This window comes from Odontomachus brunneus, unplaced genomic scaffold (assembly GCF_010583005.1).
Source record: "Odontomachus brunneus isolate Ranch 3 - 2012 unplaced genomic scaffold, Obru_v1 Obru_scaffold_076, whole genome shotgun sequence".
In the NCBI taxonomy this organism is placed as follows: Eukaryota; Metazoa; Arthropoda; class Insecta; order Hymenoptera; family Formicidae; genus Odontomachus; species Odontomachus brunneus.
In genome coordinates this window covers 299280-319278 of record NW_022639526.1, presented here as the reverse complement: position 1 = coordinate 319278, position 19999 = coordinate 299280, and the positions used below count along the sequence as shown (strand labels likewise).

The 19999-nt window shown below is 41.7% G+C and overlaps 6 protein-coding genes across 12 annotated transcripts in view; 2 read left to right on the top strand and 4 right to left on the bottom strand.

The window, feature by feature from the left end:
• Window positions 1–7083, bottom strand: part of LOC116847278 (dynein heavy chain 7, axonemal-like) — a 23036-nt gene extending 15953 nt beyond the window's left edge. Inside the window, exons 1-9 of the mRNA XM_032822110.1 lie at window positions 6942–7083; window positions 6075–6511; window positions 5862–5977; window positions 4782–5604; window positions 3440–4002; window positions 2853–3050; window positions 2637–2768; window positions 1722–2265; window positions 658–1169 (exon numbers count right to left, since the gene is read on the bottom strand). Of these exons, the coding sequence (XP_032678001.1) occupies window positions 658–1169; window positions 1722–2265; window positions 2637–2768; window positions 2853–3050; window positions 3440–4002; window positions 4782–5604; window positions 5862–5977; window positions 6075–6435 (3249 nt within the window). The 5' untranslated portion in view covers window positions 6436–6511; window positions 6942–7083. The remainder of the gene's footprint in view (window positions 1–657; window positions 1170–1721; window positions 2266–2636; window positions 2769–2852; window positions 3051–3439; window positions 4003–4781; window positions 5605–5861; window positions 5978–6074; window positions 6512–6941) is intronic.
• The window catches only part of LOC116847281 (elongation factor Ts, mitochondrial), a 19824-nt gene extending 1366 nt beyond the window's left edge, over window positions 1–18458 (top strand). The window contains exons 1-5 of one of the 5 annotated variants that reach the window (XM_032822116.1): window positions 16287–16363; window positions 16952–17107; window positions 17193–17721; window positions 17932–18172; window positions 18242–18458. In XM_032822116.1, coding sequence (XP_032678007.1) covers window positions 16361–16363; window positions 16952–17107; window positions 17193–17721; window positions 17932–18164 — 921 coding nt within the window. In that variant the 5' untranslated portion in view covers window positions 16287–16360 and the 3' untranslated portion in view covers window positions 18165–18172; window positions 18242–18458. Of the gene's footprint in view, window positions 1–5238; window positions 5244–16286; window positions 16503–16606; window positions 16742–16951; window positions 17108–17192; window positions 17722–17931 lie in introns of those variants that run through there. The other 4 variants (XM_032822120.1, XM_032822115.1, XM_032822117.1 and 1 more) reach the window with 4 other exon arrangements.
• LOC116847298 (dynein heavy chain 7, axonemal-like) lies at window positions 6938–12529 on the bottom strand. The gene is made up of 10 exons (XM_032822149.1): window positions 12498–12529; window positions 12229–12382; window positions 11337–11486; window positions 10374–10562; window positions 10056–10159; window positions 9717–9986; window positions 8931–9265; window positions 8279–8633; window positions 7640–8113; window positions 6938–7322 (listed from the first exon to the last, which is right to left on the bottom strand). The coding sequence occupies exons 1-10, from the start codon at window positions 12527–12529 to the stop codon at window positions 6938–6940; spliced, it is 2448 nt and encodes an 815-aa protein (XP_032678040.1).
• LOC116847285 (dynein heavy chain 7, axonemal-like) lies at window positions 12674–15896 on the bottom strand. Its single transcript, XM_032822124.1, has 3 exons — window positions 15735–15896; window positions 14019–14322; window positions 12674–12810 (listed from the first exon to the last, which is right to left on the bottom strand). Exons 1-3 carry the CDS (start codon window positions 15854–15856, stop codon window positions 12766–12768), a joined length of 471 nt encoding a protein of 156 aa, XP_032678015.1. The 5' UTR covers window positions 15857–15896; the 3' UTR covers window positions 12674–12765.
• Window positions 18459–19999, bottom strand: part of LOC116847283 — a 1949-nt gene continuing 408 nt past the window's right edge. Inside the window, exons 2-5 of the mRNA XM_032822122.1 lie at window positions 19616–19739; window positions 19456–19541; window positions 19003–19224; window positions 18459–18800 (exon numbers count right to left, since the gene is read on the bottom strand). Of these exons, the coding sequence (XP_032678013.1) occupies window positions 18654–18800; window positions 19003–19224; window positions 19456–19541; window positions 19616–19739 (579 nt within the window). The 3' untranslated portion in view covers window positions 18459–18653. The remainder of the gene's footprint in view (window positions 18801–19002; window positions 19225–19455; window positions 19542–19615; window positions 19740–19999) is intronic.
• The window catches only part of LOC116847279 (villin-1), an 8707-nt gene continuing 8388 nt past the window's right edge, over window positions 19681–19999 (top strand). For all 3 annotated transcript variants that reach the window (XM_032822113.1, XM_032822114.1, XM_032822111.1), the window contains exon 1: window positions 19681–19801. The gene's annotated coding sequence lies outside the window, so the exon portion shown is untranslated. The remainder of the gene's footprint in view (window positions 19802–19999) is intronic.

The window sequence follows — 19999 nt, the reverse complement described above, 5'->3', positions numbered from 1 at the left end:
AGCTGCAGCTGCAGTTTTTTTCAAGTCAAAGTAATGAAGCAGCACATGTCGAAAAAACAACTTATCACGTTCCATATTTAATCAAAAGAAAAAATAGCACTGCTCGCTTAAATGAATCTCTTCGCACTGAATTTTATTGACAAATGTCTAACCTCTAAAATGCAGCCAGTTTCAGATGTCAAAATAAATTACACCTACAACTAACGTCATCTAACTGTGAGCCGCAGGAACTAAGTTTACCACCTAATAACTATCTTAAATCAGAATTTCTCTCCTCAGAATCGCACTCGCTCTCGAGGATAGAGACTGTGTTGCAAGAGATTATCAGAAAAATGTTTTGGAACCGAAATACAACAGATCATAATAGAGTGATTTTAATTAATTTTGCATATTTAAATGCAATTTCAGAAGATTTTTTACACCACATTTTAAGTTTTATTTAAAAAAATAGTTGTACAAAAACAAGAAGACGTGAAATTAAAGATAGATTTGCTTATTTAAATCAAAAGATAATTCTATTAATTTGAATTAACAATTTAGTCGAATTATAATATTTAATAAATATTTTTCCTTTACAGGCAAGATGAATAATATTTCCTGTCCATGACAACATGAAACATTATTCATCATGCAGCTCGCACACTTCGATGACCGTACCGGATCGGCGATACCCTCGGGGGTGGAGAGCAGCACGCCTTGCATGACCCGTGAGAAGTCCCGCAGATTGAACAGGTAGTGCGACTTGGCGGGAGTCGGCAGCAGGTGTTTCCTGATCTCCTTGTAGATGTCGAGAGTGCCGTGGACCACGTGCTCCACGCACGGCTCAAAGAAGTGCGGGAAGTCGCGGGTGATAAAGTGCCAGGCAGCGATCCTGCCGAAAATCGTGATCAGCACGTCGTCCTCGAACTCGGAGATGCCGAGGGTGAAGAAGTGCCGTTTGAAACGTGGCGTGACGTCCAGTCCGCTCGCGGGCGGCCCCATCGCGCATATTAGCTGCATATCCATCAACTTGAGCGGCATTATCTCCTTGCGGTCGTACCAGGTGTGATGGTCCAGCCATTGCCGCAGGAGCTCGATCGGTGGCTGCGCGCCGTACTCCTCCTTCTGCGGCATGGACAGGTCGTCCACGAAGATCACCCAGTGCTTGCCGGGCGGTGCACCATACAGACCTGCATCGAAGGACACGCTCGCATTCACCGTGATGTAAAAGTATGAGAGCACGAAATATTCTCTCGTGTGTCTGCGATTAAATCAATTAAATTCAAATCGATTTAATTTCACTCGGGGTCTCATGCAGAATTATTAATTTGATTAATAACTACGTACGCAAGGCCTCGAATAAAATTGAATCAATTTGATACAGTTTTAAATCAATATCAATAATTACAATAACGTTAATTGTAATTAATATGCTTGTATCGATAATGATTTATATTTCAATAATTATCCTGCGCATTAATATTTCTGTGATGTTTCGCAATCTGTATTTACGATATCAATGCTTAATATTAAAACAGGTAATGATCAAAAGAATGATTGAAACGCGAGTGCGAGTGCGCCGAGACAAAATTATTAAATAAATTAACGTGGAACTTAATGATGTTAATGATGATTTTTTAGTGATTTTAGAATAGAAGATAGCGAGATGTTTCACACATCGGTAATAATTTCAATGACAACTAGAAATATCAAGATCGATATTCCGGATTAAGTCGACAAACCTTTTCTCCTTCGATCCAGCTTGCTCATAATAATATCCTGCGTCTGATTGGCCGTGGTCTGCGCCGAAAATATCACGAAGAGCGGCTTGTAGATCTCGGGGTCAGTTCTCTTCAACAAGAACTCCATGATATAGACGGACTTCCCGGTGCCAGTCGGTCCGACCAGAAGAACCGGCTTGTTGTGCGTGACGAGGTAGTGAAAAAGATGAAAATATCGAACGGTCTCCACCGTAGGGACGATGATCTGATTGACCGGTATGTCTGTGGGAATCGGCGGGACGTCCTTGAGGTCGTCCAGCCATGGCTTCCACTTGCCTTTACCCTCCTTGATGAATTTATAGTCGAAGACCGAACCAGCGAGCGGTAAGGGGATCAGGTACGGCTGCTTTGGGTCACGGATTTCTGACGGAATGTCGAAGCGTCTTCGCACAGCCTCCGGGAATTGATTGTCTAACAGTGCTCTAAATAGCACATTGAACCATTCACGATAATTGGTCATTAACGTGCCGCCCATGGCCCAAATGCAGGAGAAGAAGAAGCAGCCCTGTTGTAAAGATTTTGTTCTCTTAAAACTTGAAAACTTCATCACCAAGATGATTACATGTCTTGGAAATGAATGTAGAAGAATAAATGTGCAGATGATTACTTAGATTTGGTATTTAGGTCGTGACTGTTGAGAAGAGATGAGAAGAGAGAGACAAGAATAAAGAGAAGAAAGATGAGAAGAGATGAGTGTATGAGTAAAAAGTTTCGTAATTTATTTTTATATGTTTCCTTTTACTAATTTTCTTTAGTTTATTTATCTATTTTCGTCATCGCGCGAGCTTTCTGTATCTCTCATCGCGTCTTGCACTTGCATCGCGCTTCGCAACTCGTAATTTTCTTCCTCTAATTTCTGTAATATGATTCACTCACTTCCACTTGAGCTCTCATATTCAAATCCGAGAGCGCGCTCACGTACTTCTCGTCGTGATAGTCGTCCAGGAAGCAGTCGTACAGGTACATTACCGAGCGCGTCAGATTGGCATCCGGCATCGTTATAATTTCCTGCGGGCGAGAGGGCCGTGAGAACCCGCGACTATCGGCGGAAACGAGAAAAGTTCGCCCGAGCAGCCACCTAATGGTGCTCACCTTCGCGCCGCAACGGCGTATTAGGTGCAACAGAGCCGGGCAAAATCGCAGGTACATCTCCTTCAAGTCTCTCTTGATATTCTCGTTCAGAGCAGCCGGCAACGTGTTCAGCCATGAGTACAAAAGTGGTGTCCAGCCAAGACTCGCCGGCTCCATGTAAATCATGCCGCATCGCGACACCGTAGCGGGCGATGCAACCTGATATTGTTTGCCATCATATTTTTGTATAGATTTGTACACGTAGATTTGTAACACAAGGATAACTTGTTTTATCCTTGACTTCAATTTTCAATGTTTTTAATATCATAAGTCTGTGGAATTGCAAATTCTTGATCCTAAAGTCTTAATTTCTCGACTAAAAATTTACAATCTCAATATTCTCGACTTCAAAATACTCAGTTTTAATATCCTCTACATTTTAGACTTCATTTTAAATCTTAAATGATTTTAAAATCGAGAATCTCCCGGGTCTAAAATTGAGAATATCGAATTCATAATTCGTAACTTGAGGCCTAATATTAAAACCACTGTGCTAAGAATAACAATCTCTCGTACAAGAATCCCCGAATATCATGCCACAAAATCACCTCCAAATCCATAGGCTCGAAGATCAGGTTCGTCGTGGGGGCGAGCTGGATGATCTCTCCGGAGGTCAGGCAAAGCTTCTTATTGTCGTCTAATACCGTATTCATATTCTCGATCCAAATAGCATCTACAGGCCCGTCGAAGATGAGCCACTTTCTGTTCAGATTAGTGGAGCTCGCAAAGGCGCGATAAGCCACCGCCAGGATCCCATCACTCCACTCGTGCGAGGCGGGATCGAATTGGCCGTATAACTGGCCCATGGTAACGGCCTTGGGATTGATCACGGTGATCTCCACACGGTGCTCGTTCATCAGGTTCCTGCTCTCCAACAGGCCCAGACATTCCGCTAGCATTCTGTACGCCGAAGTCTTACCGCTGAACGGCAGTCCGACGAGCATAAAGCCGTGTCGCACGATCATCATCTCGTAGATCTGCTGGATCTTCTCCAGGAAGAGGTCCGTGCACTGCAGGTTCGCCGCAGCACAGGCGTCTCGCGTGCAGGCGTTGATGTGCGTGTAGTCCGGCGTCGGCAGAACCACACCGGGAAACAGGTCCGAGGCTATACCTGACAGAACACGATAAAAATTTTTAAAAATTCAAAATTCTTTTTAAAAATGAATGAAAAAAGAAAATTTCATTGGCAATACGCAACTCAGAAAATATATGTTTATAAATATCCGAATTACTACTAATAAAATCGTAGATTAAGAATATTTAATCAAGGATGAGATCTGATACTAAAATTTAACTTTTCAATTAAAAATATAATAATATAGCAATATTTCTATATATTCTTAATACTTAATTTTAAAAAATTCAAAATTCTTTTTAAAAATGAATGAAAAAAGAAAATTTTATTGGCAATACGCAACTCAGAAAATATATGTTTATAAATAGCCGAATTACCACTAATAAAATCGTAGATTAAGAATATTTAATCAAGGATGAGATCTGATACTAAAATTTAACTTTTTAATTCTAAAAATATAATAATATGGCAATATTTCTATAACTTAATACTTAATTATATATTCTTAATACTTAATTTTAAAAAATTCAAAATTTTTTTTTAAAATGAATGAAAAAAGATAATTTCATTGGCAATACGCAACTCAGAAAACATATGTATAATATAAATATCCGAATTACTACTAATAAAATCGTAGATTAAGAATATTTAATCAAGAATGAGATCTGATACTAAAATTTAACTTTTCAATTCTAAAAATATAATAATATAGCAATATTTCTATAACTGTATATATTCTTAATACTTATAATAAATAACTCGAAATACGAATAATGTGGAACACAAACTAAAAAGAAGCTTCTTTGATTTCGTACCTTCGAACAACGGTAGATCATGGATCAAAAATTTGGGCAAATTGACGTCCAAGATACTCCTCAGCATGAGAATATCTTCGGATTCTTCGGGATAGCGCAGCTTTAGATTACCAGCTGCAATCAAGACAGATTTGACCGCTCTCATGCCGTAATCGTAGTGATGCTGACTGCTGAGTTGTTCCGAGCAGAGTTTATAAGCGGTGACGATCTTTACGGCCAACGGTCGGCCGTTGTAGAACCCGTATGAGTACAGAGTGTTCTCCGCGATGAGTGCGTAATCGGGCACCATCATGGCGACCGGGCGGAAGAGGGCCTTAAGATTGTCCGGCAGTTCCGATCTACCGGCGTATCCCGGGTTCATAGTAACGAAAAACGCGCAACTGGGATCCAGGAAGATATCGGTGCCCTCGAACACTATCTTCTCGAGGCCGGCGTTGATGCCGCGTTGGATCGTGAGGATCTGCTGAGCCACGACTGACAGGACCTCCAGGTCGATGCGATTGAACTCGTCGAAGCAGGACCAGGCGCCGCAGGAGGCGAGTCCTTTGAAGAACTTGCCGAGCGCGAGGTAGTCGAGGCCCTCGGAACAGTTGAAGACGACACACTGCTTGGCCACCGCCTTCGCCAAGTCCTTCGTCGTCTCCGTTTTGCCAGTACCGGCTGGTCCCTCGGGCGCGCCACCCAAGTGAAGGCTGAGCGCGCCGAAGAGGGTGCGATAGCATCGGTCGGTCAGCGGGGTGACGACGAGTCGAGTCGTGTTGCCGAGGTACTCGTAGCCGTAGCGTTGGTAGGAGTTAATCATGTACGCTCGCATGTTGTCCTCCTACTCGAAAACGTGATTACAAAATCGAAAGTATGAAGTTAGCGCTTGACTTTAAGAAATTCAAGAATTGTTAAAGATACATAGGTTTGTACCCTACCATAGATTTGTCAAAACATCTTTCACTTTGTTTATACCCAAAGGGTTGAAAAGTTATAGGAGGGTGAAAAAATTGCCAGCGCTTAACTTTGAGATATCCGAAAATAACGCCACCCGAAAATCGATTAAGACTAATTACAACATTCATTAAGTGACTGTACCAGCCAATAGTATCTCAGTTGACACAACCACTGGAAATCGGTATTTTTCATCACTTCGTCTCTGCATAATTCTTCAAGGACATCCTTGCTGTGTACATCCAACGTGACCAAAGCCTCTGAAAAAAGACATTTAACATCGCCAACGTGGAAAACGAATTGTCAATGCTTTTGCCTCAAGCTTTAGAAGATCTCAACTGTCTTTTGAGCACTCACCCAGAGTGGTACGGTTCTGCTTCGAGAGGATCCCCCGAATCAGCAGGATAATGTTATTCAGCTCCTGCTGGGACCGATCCAAATATCTCTTCAAGCCTTCCACCCCCTTAGGCATGGCTTCCTCGACCTGTTGCGTCCAGTACATCTGACCTACGCATAGGACACTCTGACCGGGCCATTCCAGCACCCAGACGGTCCTTTCCTTCGTGCGATATGCCAGCATTGCTTGGTTCACGGCGTGTCGCACACTCTTCCGCATCTCCGTCTCGAGCTCGACCAGCCACTTCTCTACTTGTCCCCTAGCGGCGGAGGTCGATATGATCTCCATGAGATCGACCATCTCGCCTTCCGTCGACTGCATCGACAGCACTTCGAGATCCTCGTTGAACCTCAAGCGCGCTATTCCTTCAAAGCATTTCTTCAGATGTGGCTGCACGCTGTAGAGAAACAATTCTTGTTCTAATAATCTTCATGTCTGAATCTTATATTAGAGAAAATAATTATTTTTTTATTTAAATTTTAAGTTATGTAATACAACAATTAATCATACGATATAGTAGTGATCACTTATACAATTAGTAAAATTAATTGTATTCTAAATCTAACAATTCTTGTTCTAGTAATCTTCATGTCCGAATCTTATATTAGAGAAAATAATTATTTTTTTATTTAAATTTTAAGTTATGTAATACAACAATTAATCATACGATATAGTAGTGATCACTTATACAATTAGTAAAATAATTTAATTGTATACTAAATCTACTAAAAAAGCAATTGGAAGCAAGAATTACAAGATGTATAGGTATGTGTAAAGTGACCAGTTAAAAAATCCCTCTAGTTATTTTACAACTGTTATCACGTTACCGTGTAGGATCCTTCGTCTCGGATAGGATCTCCAGTAGCTCGTCGTTGGAAAGGAAGAAGAACCTGGGGAAGTAGAGTCTTTTTTTGTCCAAGTAATCGTTTAGGCCCAACTGAATCTGCTCCAGCAATGCGAAACTCTTCTTCAGCCGCTCCAACATCTTATCGATCTCGACGACGACGAGAACGCGCGAGTCGCTTTGGACGTTCTTCATAATGTCCCGCCAGATCTTATCGACCGCCGCGAACTTCCTTCCTTCGTCTGGCATTTGTTGCAGAATGTCCGGCGAGGTGAAGATCGGCTCGAGGTACATCCAAATACCCTGGACTTTCAGCCACTGGTCCAAAATGTCCTGCAGCAAGTGCAACGTCTTCTCCCATTTGCTGTGATCGAGTGGTATGCATATTATTATTATATATATATATATATATATATATATATATATATATAGAATTTCATAAACTATAAATTAAAAAAGATAACTTAGTTAATTAGAAATAATAATTTTAATCATTAAAAATGAGGAAACCAAATAAAAATCACGTACTACTGAAATCATAGCGCAAATAAATGATAACAAAAAATTTATTAATACAGAAAAAACAATGTAATGAAATAATAAGATAAAACAAAAAAGCAATTATGATATAAAGAATTACAATGTTGCAATAAAATAAAAGAGAATAAAATTGCAACTTACATTATCCTGGCCTCGAAGGGCTTGATATATGGCGAGTTCTTGATGGTCACAGCCTTCGTGATGTGATCGTCGAGCAGGAGCTGTATCTCATCGACGCCGGCGATGACGAAGGTGCCGGTGTCCTTGTAGGGATTCACCGTGAACACCAGGTTGACCCATTCTTTCTGCATCTTCTCGATGCCGTTCTCTACAGCGCTTTCCTTCGTCGCGGTCTCGGAGATGCCCTCGAACTGGGAGATGTACGCGTCCAACTCCATACCCAGCACCTTGCCCAACGTCAAGTCGGGATCCAGCTTGATGGGGATGCCTACGATCGCCGAGACCTCGTCCCAGTGTCGCGACTTCATGCCGGGATTGCCCAACGTCATCACTACCGGCATGTATTTCCGGAAGTCCTCGATCCTCTCGCGAACCGTGAGCGCCAGATCTCGCACGTCCGGTTCCTGGAACGCTTTCTCCAGCTTGAAGATCGTCCTGCAACAGGGACTCGGTTTTATCATCGAGCATTCAAAAGGGAACATCGACGAAAGATAACAATTAGCGTATATTACATAATCAATCTTATCTTAATCAATTATCTTAATCAATTATCAATATTATCTTAATCAATTATCACTTTCCTAAACCATGTATCTCGACCTGTAAAAATTCCCCACGTCGTTGTCGATGTCCTCGGGCTTGTACGTGCCGATCATGCTGTTTATCCACTTGTCGTGCTTCGTCAAGAATTCGCAGGCACCGTCGAAGAGCTTCTTGAACGGCTGCAGGCGGTCCGCGATTTGCTTTCGCAGAGGGTACTGCGTGATCTCCCAGCCAAAAGCGGCCTCCTCCTCGTTAAACTTGTCGATCTTGTCCATCGCCGTGATCAGCCTGTCTTCCAGCAACTGCGCCTTGCGCTGGTAACGATATATCTCATCGATGTCGCCCCAATATTTCATCTCCTCCACTTGTTTCTGGTTGGAATCCAACTCCTCCGCGAACTTCAAATATCTGACTGCAAGAGAGAGGAAACGGCATTCATTCCCCGTCGAGAAAATCAGCGGTAAAAACGCGTAGAGCATGGATAATAATACCATTAAAAACTAGCCGGGACAAATATACATAAATATGAATATTAATTGGGTGTTGATGTAAACGAATAAAATTAAATGAACGTTAATTTTAATGAAGCGATCCGCCCAAATCTATCGAGTCTCTCGAACGAAATTCAAGTAACGACGAGGATAATTTAGTTAATTAGACATCGAACTGATTGCCGACGAGAAAGTAGGTCTAACTGTGGCGAGCGAACCTCTCAACGCTTCTTGAAACTCCAGCGTCTTGGTTTCGATGATGAGCCGGTTGTCCTCGAAGACTTGCGGCATCCTGTGGTACAGCTGAAAGGCTCTGCTGTTGATGCTTATCTCACTATCCGTGAGCAGCCAGTAATCCGACAGGAATACGATGTGCACGATCGTGTCTGTCAACCTGAGTTCCAGGCTCTTCATCGTGACGTCACTGATCGTCCGCGCGAACTTGACGAGCTCCATCAGAGCCGCGGTATTGACAGGTGGGGTCAAGGCTCGCTCGACTATGGCCTCGTATTCCGCTACAATGCTGGACGCGTAAGTTTTTTTTTTTTTTGTACTTTATAACGTCAATGTGTAGCGTAACGTTGAAAAGACGGGTCGGTCGTCAAATGATATTTGCAGGCAGAGGATCGTTAACGAACGCAACGATCCGTCCTGAAAATAATTTCGTGCAAACGCGACGAGAATCATCGCGTTCCGTCAAAATTTGTTAACATTTTATATGACTCGCGTGTACACATGTAAAAGTGCACGATGCGAGGAAATTAAAATGCGGGAGGTACATTAATTGCGTTTTCCCTCGATAAAAGAGACCGGCGGGAAAAACAAGCTGCTGTTTATTCATTATAAATATATGAAACGTTGAAAAATGCGCGGGAACAATCTCGTCAGCCGTGCTGGACACAATTGCGATGTAAATGAATGAAAGCCACAACGTGGTGGCTGATTTTTATTGCGGGTTCCTTCGAACGAACATCGTGTGCTCTTATTTTTTAGCGATTATTTACCCTCTCGCAGTGGTTTGATATTTGTTGACGAGATGACGGAGGAAGAGTCCCTTCAAGTGCTCGACGTTCCCGGTGACGGTGTCGACGAAGGCCGCGTGGGAAATTTCGAAGAAACCCGCGAACACCGTTCTCTCGACGTCCGTCGCGATTCGAGCGCCCGCTTCGTGATAGCGTTTGATTTCCTCGTCGTACTCGTCCAGCTTCTTATTCTCGTCCCGTAGAAAGACTTCCGCCCGGCCCAGTTCCTCGCCATCGTAGAGAGGCGCGTATCTGCAAGCAGAAAGTTGCGTTATCGGGAATCTTTATCAGCATCCACCGGTGATGGGAATCGATAAGCACTTTCTCAGTTCGGCCATCCTCTGCTCCGGGATTATTCTCTCGCGATCGATCAGCTCTCTTATCTGCGTCTTGAAGTGCTTCACGACGCTCTCCGAGATCTTGGGCTGCGAAGAACGCGTGGAGATGGTCAGTGAGGATTTAAATAACAGAAACTTCACGATATATTAGACGTTGTAAATGCTTTGAGACGCCGTATGGATCAATCGTGGCTTTTCTTGAAGCGCTTCAAAGCATTTACAGCGTCTAGTCAGTCGAAGGATCCGATGGATAAAAAGCGTGGACCCTCCGATCGGTCCTTCGCGTTTAATAATGCGAAACCTTGAGGAATTTTTGCGGACCCGCCCAATCGAGATAAAGCTGCGTCTCCAATCTTTCGAAATTCCTCGCTGCGTCGCATATCATCTCGAGAATGTTGCAGAGCGATTCCTTAAATTTGTCGAAGGATGGCTCGAAGACGATCTCATTAGAGACGACGAGGACGTTCAGCTTGAAGCTGCAGACCGCCGACTGTTCAGAAACACGAAAAGGGAATGAAACACGAATGTTAGTCGCGAACATTCGACGCGAAAGTAAAGAGAGATATACAAATAAAGGGTGTATGAGGTTGCGGTAAGAGTTCTCCGAAATAACGTTTGTTTATCTGAAAATTATACGTAGTATAATTATAGTGGTCCGTGCATCTTTTTACATAAAATCAAAAGGATCTTTATGGGCGTCTAAAATTAATCAAAAACAATATTTTTATTTTCTGCTAGTTTCTGCGTCTTTTTTATCTATTTTGTTTAAGAGTTACAAGTTTGTCACCCCTCAAAAGAAGAAAATTACTAGTTTGCTAATTAAGTTTGCTAATGAATACTCTTCAAAAGAAGAAAATTACTTGACTTCTTGATTGCGAAGAATCTCTGTACTATCTCTTTTGAAATCGCGCATAAAACTTTCATCTTTATTTCCCCCGAAACGCGTACTTCACGCGATCATTCTTGCATAACTACCGCCGATTGTAGCTCGCGTCTGTAGCGATCAGAATTGAAAGAAATTCTCCGACACGCGAAAAAGAACTCGAAATAGGAGCTAACAAGCCTCGAAGAGTGATGGGAACAGTGATCGAGGGAAATTGCTGCGAAGGGAGGTTTAATAATACGCGGGATAACGCGGCGGAGGAAGGAAACGCCGGCGGAAAGGACACACGTGCGCTTCCTTGCACTGGAAATGATTTCCGCGACGATCGATCGCGGTCGAAGGTGCGCACACACATACAAATACACACAACCGTGCACTCACCTTACCGTGCACGACGTAATTAACGAAATCCCGAAGGGAGTACTTGCAAGCGTTCAAAAGCTGCGTCTCCATCAGGCCGGCGGTGCAATCGAAGAACTTTTTGAATTGCCTGCGTCGCAACGGGCTAGGTACCAGATTCCTCCTATTGTTCTGAAAAGGAGCCGGACGAGGAACTGGACGAGGAGGAAACGAGATTTCATTCCCCCTCGTCCTTTAACGCTTCTCATTTCTGAACGGATCTGTTATTAGCCGTGTGACCATCGTCGGGCGCAATTAACGGATAAGCGCGCGACGGAAATGAGAGCGAGATAATTAAATATAACGCGAAGGAACACAAGGATCGACATAAATTGAGAGATCATTTGTTCCTTCCTGATTTTATATTCTCTAAGACGTTGTTTTGTCGAGGAAGATTTCTGCGCGAAATCATTAAATATTATAATATGAATTTAATACGTATAGATAAATACAGAAAGAGATAACAATGAGAGGAATGAAAAAGGATTTGTAAGAACCGAATACACGGAAAGAATTTTGCAGTAAAAATTGATGTGGAATTTTGTAACCGAGGAATAAATCGGCTTTCTGCAATAATTGATTGCCCATTCGTTCCTCATATGTGTTGTTTATTATTTCAGGAACTGAGAGGCGCTGCTAAAAAATTTTCTACGTTTCTTGACAAGATAGATCTCACTGACAGAGTCTATTCTCGCATCACTGAGATCAGTAAAATTGGAAAGAATTTATACGAAAGAGAAACTATAGTATTCTGTTCCTATGAAAAAAAAAACTAATTAATTTTCTCTCGATTTTCTCATATGCATTGCACATATACATTCCCCGATTTTGCTTTTGACGTCTCAGCGCGTTTGAGTGGATCAACGGTCATTACCACGAGAAATATCTCTTGAATTCCGATGTACCAGGACTCGCTGAGGATCCGCCGGCTGTCGGCGATCTGACGGACAATCGAGCTGTTGAAGCTCGCCAAGTCCCAGCTTTCCTCGTGCGCAACGATACGTTTCGTATTGATCAGGCGAAATTCGCTGAAAACAGACAGACAGGGAAGAGAAAAAAGACAAATCACCGCTCCGTCGACGAAGCACCGATAACGAGCGAACAACGACTCGCGACGGGATCGCGTAAGCTCGCGGCTCCTACCTGTAATCGCGCACCCAATGCTCCAGGGTCATTCGCATACACGGATTTACCAAGTGCAAATCGGCCCGCAGGATCTCGCGACAGTGCGCGATGTGTTTTCGTAAATCTGACTGAACGATTTGCCGATCGCCTTCCTCAATCGCGTCGAACTGCAATCGATAGAGCGGATTAACTCGTCAGCGATGAAATGTCAATCTCCGTTCTCCGGCTTCGCGATCCAGTGAGAAAGAAATATCAAACTGTTCCGTCATGTGAATATTCACACGTGTCACAGTTTGATATTTTCCATTGTACGTCGGGAGAGAAAGAATACCTAAAAATAGTACGAAATATTTATTCACGGTGGATACTGACAACATTATCCAAGTTCTCTTATTTAAACGGAACAAGCAAGTACTTCACATAAAATACTGAAGTTTTAAACAAATATGTATCTTTCTACTTGGACAAATCTTTCATATCAGTATAAGTAAATTTATTTATCTTTGTTAATGCTCACCGCGAATAAATGTTTTTCATTTTTTACATATTCCTTGCCTCAGTGTATACTTTTGTATTGCATGGAGTTATCTGTACATATATTATTGATTTTGTCTCTACAAATAGGACGTGAGATTGTCGCGGGAGGATCAGGTCAATCCTCGATCGACGTAGATAAGGATTATGTCATGCAATCGGTGTTCTTGCCCAAGGAGCGCCAATGCGCGTATAATGCGCTTTAAATATGCATTTTAACTAGCATTAAAAGCGCATTTAATGCACACATTATGACAGCGCATTCAAAAAAATATTTTTCGCGTATCTTGCGAATTTATGTCTCTGCAATGTTTCTGCAACATTGCATTGCAATATACAATATTGAAACGTTGCAGTAATGTTGTTGCAAGCGTGCTGTATGTGCTGTATTGTTCTTCCAATATTATTTTTTATTAAATCAATGACAAATATTGTTGAATCAACTACAGATATGGCATTCTGTGACATTGACATTTCATTGACGTGAGGAATCTCATCTGGAAAGTTCATCTGGAAAACCCACCTAGGAAAACTAGGCGAAATACCCAGTAGGAATCCCAATCCCAAAGGATGTTCAACTGGGATTTTACAATAAGAAGCACCCATTCTTATGTTTCAGTGTGCATAAATCTCTTAAACTAGTATAACCACTTCATTAAAAAGAAAAAAATTTTAACTTTTTGTACCAGTAAACATCAGTTTAGGAAGTTTTATGAAAAAGAATAGATCTTTAAGCAAGCAATAATTTGTGATTTGACGATGTATGTAAAAAATTATTCATTCATTTTATAAAACTTGTTATTACGAAATGAGTAAATATTACATTAATTTCAGTGCATTTTAAATACATAATTAATGCGGTTTCGAAGCCAATGCAGTTAAATGCACATTAAAAGCACGTTATACGCGCATTGGCGTTCCTTGGGATGGCGACAAATAAAATTGAAATTTGACGTGGATGGAGGTAGAAGTTTCCTTGGGAAGAGATAAAAGTCATTCCATTACCTCCGAGAGGTAGTCCTCGAAGGGATTCGCGAGCGCAAACTTGACGACAGCCTTCTTCATGTTCCTCGTGAAGTCCTCCTTGATCTCGGCCACCAGATTAGCGGTGAAATCGGGAAATCGCTCGCGCAGATTGCCGGGCACCAAGGCGAGTATCGCGTCGACGTAGTCCTGGCCGATGCTCGCCGTGTGAATCGTGTCAACGCCGTTGCAGATGTAATAATAATAACGATTGACGTCTTTATCGTCGCTCAGGTCCACGCCCGCCTCCGGCAACTCCGGTCTCACTATTAAACCCACCATAAATCTAGTCGCAAAAGAATTCATTTGGAGCGTCAGAAGTTCCTCGCCAACTGGGTGATTAGATCGGAAACGCAATCTCTCGCGTCGCTTTGTATTACGATAACTAATTGCTCCCCGCACGGCACAAGACTATTACATCAACTATTAAACTCAAGAAGCATGCTTAATTCAAGATCGCTCCTTGTGGTTAAATTAATTTCACTGCAACACCTATCAAAATATAACTACCTTGGCGTCTTAATATTTTAGTGATATTAACGTGTCGCTCTCCAATAAAGAAAATTAATACAGTATTGCATTTCTGTGCGAAAAAGAATTTAATTCACTGAGATATTATAGCAACATTTTTTAATACTGTAAAAATTGATGTATTAAATTTAACACATTTTATATGTCCCAAATCATCCACTCTCATTTATGTGTAAATTTAACACAAAACAAATATGTTAAAAAGTAACACGCATAATATTGAAAAAATTAACATAAGAATTTAACACTTGAATACTGTTAGGAATCACAGGTTGTGTTAAATTGATATATTTAATATGTCAGACATAGATTATGTTAATTTAAAATTTTCATTTCATCAAAACCATAGATTAATACTTCTCTCAAATGTTAAAGTAACGTTTTATTTTAGTTAATTTAATATTGTATATATGTCAATTTAACACAAATTGATTCCTGACGGTATTCAAGTGTTAAATTCTTGTGTTAACTTTTTATATGTTATGCGTGTTACTTTTTACTACATTTGTTTTGTGTTAAATTTACACGTAAGTAAAAGTGGATGATTTGGGACACATGAAATGTTAAATTTAACACATCAGTTTTTACAGTGTAGTAATAATAATTTTACTTGGATTGTACGTCGGTCTATTGGAGTATCGTTACAGTGGAATTATTTCTTTACGAACTTCAATATCATAAAATTGAAACTGATTCGCCGGCAGTGTATAACATCAAATAATATTTATATTATATATATATATATATATATATATATATATATATATATATATATTCGCATTTAATGCAGCGCATTTAAAAAAATATTTTTCACGTATCTTGTTCGCTGGTATCTTGGAATTTATGTCTCTGCAATGTTTCTGCAACATTGCATTGCAATATACAATATTGAAACGTTGCAGTAATGTTGTTGCATGCGTCTGTGCTGTATGTGCGGGTTGTTTTTCTAATATTATTTTTTATTAAATCAATGACAAATATTGTTGAATCAACTACAGATATGGCATATAAATTGTGTGTGTGTGTGTGTGTACACATATATATATACTATGTAATATAGTTTAGTAATGCGTTCCATAATGATTAGTATGACATCTAATAACATTAAACTCGACAGTTGAGTTTGACAATTAATGCAATTGCAGTTATCGCGATTTTTTCGAATACCTGCGAAAGTTCTCCTGGCGAAGCCGCTGCGCGGTGTAAGAACCCTCGTAGAGCTTCCGCGCCTTTTCTTTTCGCTTAATTAGTTCGCCGCCACCTTTTCTCTTGTGCCTCTTAGTGCCCATCAACTCCGGCGGCAAGGAGAACAACGGTACCACCTTCGTATTGAGGATCTTAGGTATTCGAGGCGCATCTTCCGGTTTGCCATTTCGCGCGGTCGTCTCCTCCGTGCGACAGCTTTCCATATTTAATTCTGAATATTTTCTCCGGCACAGCAATTCTAACGAATTTCTAATATTCCTGGAAAACATATATTGAAATCGCAGTTAAAAAATTCAATTATTAATCGCGTAGAAACTCGTGACTTGACTCGATGGTACGAATTTATTTTTATAAGTTCGCGCGCTTTTCCTCCCTTTTCTCAATACAAAATGCTTCATTCATTATTAATGCAAATTACCGCCGGATAATATAAATTTGTAACTCCTCAAAAGTTTATTCCAAGTGTTTCACTGACAATTACGCGAGAGTAATTTATTTAGCAATTTTTTTACAGGAAAGGAGCCCCCGAGGAAGCCAACTCACTTACAAGCTGATTACGGACCTGCGTGGCACCCTAACCTTCGGGCATGGTGAGTGTTTGCGCCGCTAAACGCATGCAACTGTTCGTTAAAATTGCAAGACTCGATTCGCCGGTGGATATTCGCGTGTTCACGTTGCGAAATTAATTCCCCGGCATTAATCACGTCGTTTGTCTCTCACGTGTCAAACGTAAGCATGCGTTATGAGGAAGATTCCGGCGTCGATTACGACACGAGCAGCACCCTTGATTGCAGTCTCCAGGCAACGGGGCTCGGAATCGATTCGCGAAAATTAACGAATCCCGCAAACGTCAGAGCCCGCGAGAGCATAATTTCGCGTCCGTGTCCCTCTCTCGCTGTTTAGTTCTCACGAAATTCGGATATTGCGTGCGATTTTTAGGTTATGTCCGAGACGACATAACCTCGTTCGTAGGTTATTTATGTAATTTAAACCGGGGCAAATAAGTTTATATATTATATACATTTTTCAATCAGGTTCGACGTTTCTATTATACGTGACACCTCCAAATTCGCGAAATAGCCTTGCTTGCAAAATATCAATCCCCCAACTTCCTTAGACAATTAGCATTTTGAATTAAGGATATATCAGTATATAACGCGCATATTATCGCGTTTCAGGTGATGTCTCCGCAAATATTCCGCCTCGTTCACACAAGTGGCCTGCTCTGGCAGGCCACAAACAAGTCCCTGCTGGCAAAGCTGCGGAAGAAGACTGGCTACACCCTTGCCAACTGCAAGAAAGCTCTGGAGATGCACGAGAACGACGTGCAGAAGGTAAGGGGTCTGTCAGGATGATTTGAACACATAGCTGTGTTGTCGGTCAACATATAATTAATATCTTCATCTCTTCTCGCTTCAGGCTGAAGAGTGGTTGCGGAAACAAGCGCAACAGTATGGATGGATCCAAGCAGCCAAGCTGCAGGATCGCAGCACCAAACAAGGTCTAATCACAGTGACAGTGGATCAGAATTATGCAGCTCTGGTGGAGGTCAATTGTGAAACTGACTTTGTGGCGCGGAACAAGAAATTCCACAGCCTCGCTGAGACCGTGATATCGGCAGTGCTGAGTCACACCAAGAGCCAGGAGCTTCAGAACGAAGTGCAGCGTACTGTGTTCCACATAGATGCTCTTAAAACACTCCCAGCAGCCGACGGCAAGATCTTAAGCGACCACACCGCCTTGGCCATCGGCGACTTGGGCGAGAACATCAGTCTGCGGCGCGCACTCGCCGTCAGCGTGCGACCGGACGTCACACTGTTCGGCTGTACGCATCCGGCGCCCATGAACCCCGTCCCCGTGTCCTTCGGCAAATACGGTGCTCTCGTCGCCGTCAAGAGCAAGACAAGTGACGATATATTGGGCGCACAGCTTTGCCAGCATGTTATAGGTAAATTGACTGCAGGATAAGCGTTTGCAGTTGTTGCACGCGAAGTTTTGACAAGCATGAAGCCCCCGCGAGATTTCGTCTTTCTAGAAAGAGAAAGCTAATATTATTCCCAAGAAAAATATGCTAAACTGATTGTTATTTGCATTGGAGGAAGGAGAAAAGATCTCGGTTCAGAGATCCTTTAGACGTGTAACTTATTTAATTGCGCAGGCATGGACCCGCAGACGATCGGGAACCCGCGGGTCGACGAGCCACACGACAACACGGATGAGGAGACCTGTATGATCTATCAAGAGTTCCTGCTGGATCCTAGTCTTTCAGTGCAGGAACTATTGGAAAGCGCACAAGCTGAGGTCGTCGATTTCGCGCGTTTCGAGGTCGGCGAGGAGCTAGACGAATCTACCTTAGAACCGACACTGGAGAATGTTCAGACCTGCGGCTGAAGTCGCAGGTGATTATCCGTTATACCGATTATCTTCGATTATCGTACGTTAATATTAATTTTCACTTGAATACGCAGCGTGTTCCAACTACTACTATTGTTCTCAAGAATGAGAACGACGGAGGACCGATTCAAAAACCGTAGATATTTCCAAAATTCGGGTAATCATTTAGAACAGAAGAATCTGTCGTAAATAACACTTCTTATCGTCAGTGATATACATATAGATATATAAACTGTAATAAAATTTATTATATTCCACATAAAAATAAAAATTCTATTTAGTTTAGTCTAATATTGTTATCTGTTAATAAAATTTAATTAAATAGTAAAATTATCTAATTTAGCAATAAAATTCAGTAGTTTGGTAGTAATATCTATTATTCGATAATTATTTAAAAATCACACGCGTGGCGCGTAAAACTAAAAATGTGTAAAAAGAAAAAAATGAGGATTCGAAAATTCCTGCACTGGTGAGTAAAAATCTAGACTACGAAAGTTCTTTGCGACACAGAGGAGGAACAGCCCTCGCTTTGGTCCTTCTTATCTTCCTCGCGAGTCTCACCGACTTCCACAGCCACATCCGAGAGTCCTTCTTCCAGTAGGGTGCGATATCCGCAGGAGAGTGCCTCGTACCCTGCAGGATAAATCATCACAGAGCCATAGGTAAGCCTTCTAATTAGAACGAATTTGTCTTTAAAGTGCTTTGCTGACCCTTTTACTTCTTCCTTCCTCTCTCTTTCCACCCTCTGTATCTTCCTCTCTAGAGAATGCTACCGTGATATTTAAACCCGAGTAATTACGTCGCGGATAAAAATTAAGCGACACGAGATTCGCACCTGGAAATTCAGGATCTCCGGTCCCTGTAATACCAACTGAAAGGTAGACTTCTCCCTCGTCTTGAAAACTGGCGCGATCTCTTCTTGTTCAGAATCGCTGAAGTAATTCGTCTGCACGTCTTTCGTCCTAAATCTCGCGTGATCTTGATCTTTCGTCTCGAGCTCCAGGTTCTCCAAGACGGATGTGAACTTCCTAATGTCCCTGCAGACTCCGAGCTCCACCTGACCGAATAAATCTGCCCTCACTTATTGTTGAAACACCGAATTGGTTGCGATAGACAAAGCCATGTTAGGTCCGATCACAAGCAGGGACAGTTAAAATTCGGACAATTTATACAATGTTATTAAAATGATATTTTCATTATCAGTTTTTTAGTTTTTATCAGTTCTTTTAGGACATTTATTCTCTCGACTTTCCAGCTGCAACCTGAGAGCGGTGACGAGAGGACGCACTTGGACTTCCTGGGACCGAACGTTGCGGCGCAAGGTGGGGGCATTCTTCTTCCTGACGTCGTTCTCATCCCACTTTAAGTTCTCGACTGTCCGGACAGAGAGAAAGCTCACGTAGTCGTTACGCGACCCGCAAGGAGCGTCTTCCTACCCCGCTACGTACCGCTCGAGTGATCCGATTCCTCGTTTCGCCAGTCCATCGAGGGATTTTCGCACTGTCGAAGGGTGACGACGGCCACTCCGCTCTGACATTTGTCAGCCAAGTCCTCATCCCTCTCTGTCGCCTCCTGTCAAGGAGAGAAACGATAGCGAGCGCAGTTTGTTTCGAGGATCGGAACAAAGCACCCGTGTATGTATGATTTCATATTATTGCAAATACGGATATATATATACATATACTCATATATAATTTAATATATAATTATATATAATTATATATAATTATATATAATTTAAAATAGCATGAAAGCAAAGATATGTAAAATTTATACATGATTATATATATATATATATATATATATATATATATATATATATATATATATAT

What these genes read in the sequence shown, in the direction of transcription:
- LOC116847298 (XM_032822149.1), bottom strand. Translation starts at nt 12,529, where the DNA reads ATGACCCTGGAGCATTGGGTGCGCGATTACAG. An exon ending in CATTGGGTGCGCGATTACAG is followed by an intron (nt 12,383 to 12,497) that starts GTAGGAGCCGCG and finishes GTCTGTTTTCAG; the next exon opens with CGAATTTCGCCTGATCAATA. An exon ending in ATTACGTCGTGCACGGTAAG is followed by an intron (nt 10,563 to 11,336) that starts GTGAGTGCACGG and finishes GTTTCTGAACAG; the next exon opens with TCGGCGGTCTGCAGCTTCAA.
- LOC116847285 (XM_032822124.1), bottom strand. Translation starts at nt 15,856, where the DNA reads ATGGGCACTAAGAGGCACAAGAGAAAAGGTGGCGGCGAACTAATTAAG. An exon ending in CGCCAGGAGAACTTTCGCAG is followed by an intron (nt 14,323 to 15,734) that starts GTATTCGAAAAA and finishes TTTTGCGACTAG; the next exon opens with ATTTATGGTGGGTTTAATAG. An exon ending in TCGAGGACTACCTCTCGGAG is followed by an intron (nt 12,811 to 14,018) that starts GTAATGGAATGA and finishes TACTATTTTTAG; the next exon opens with GTATTCTTTCTCTCCCGACG.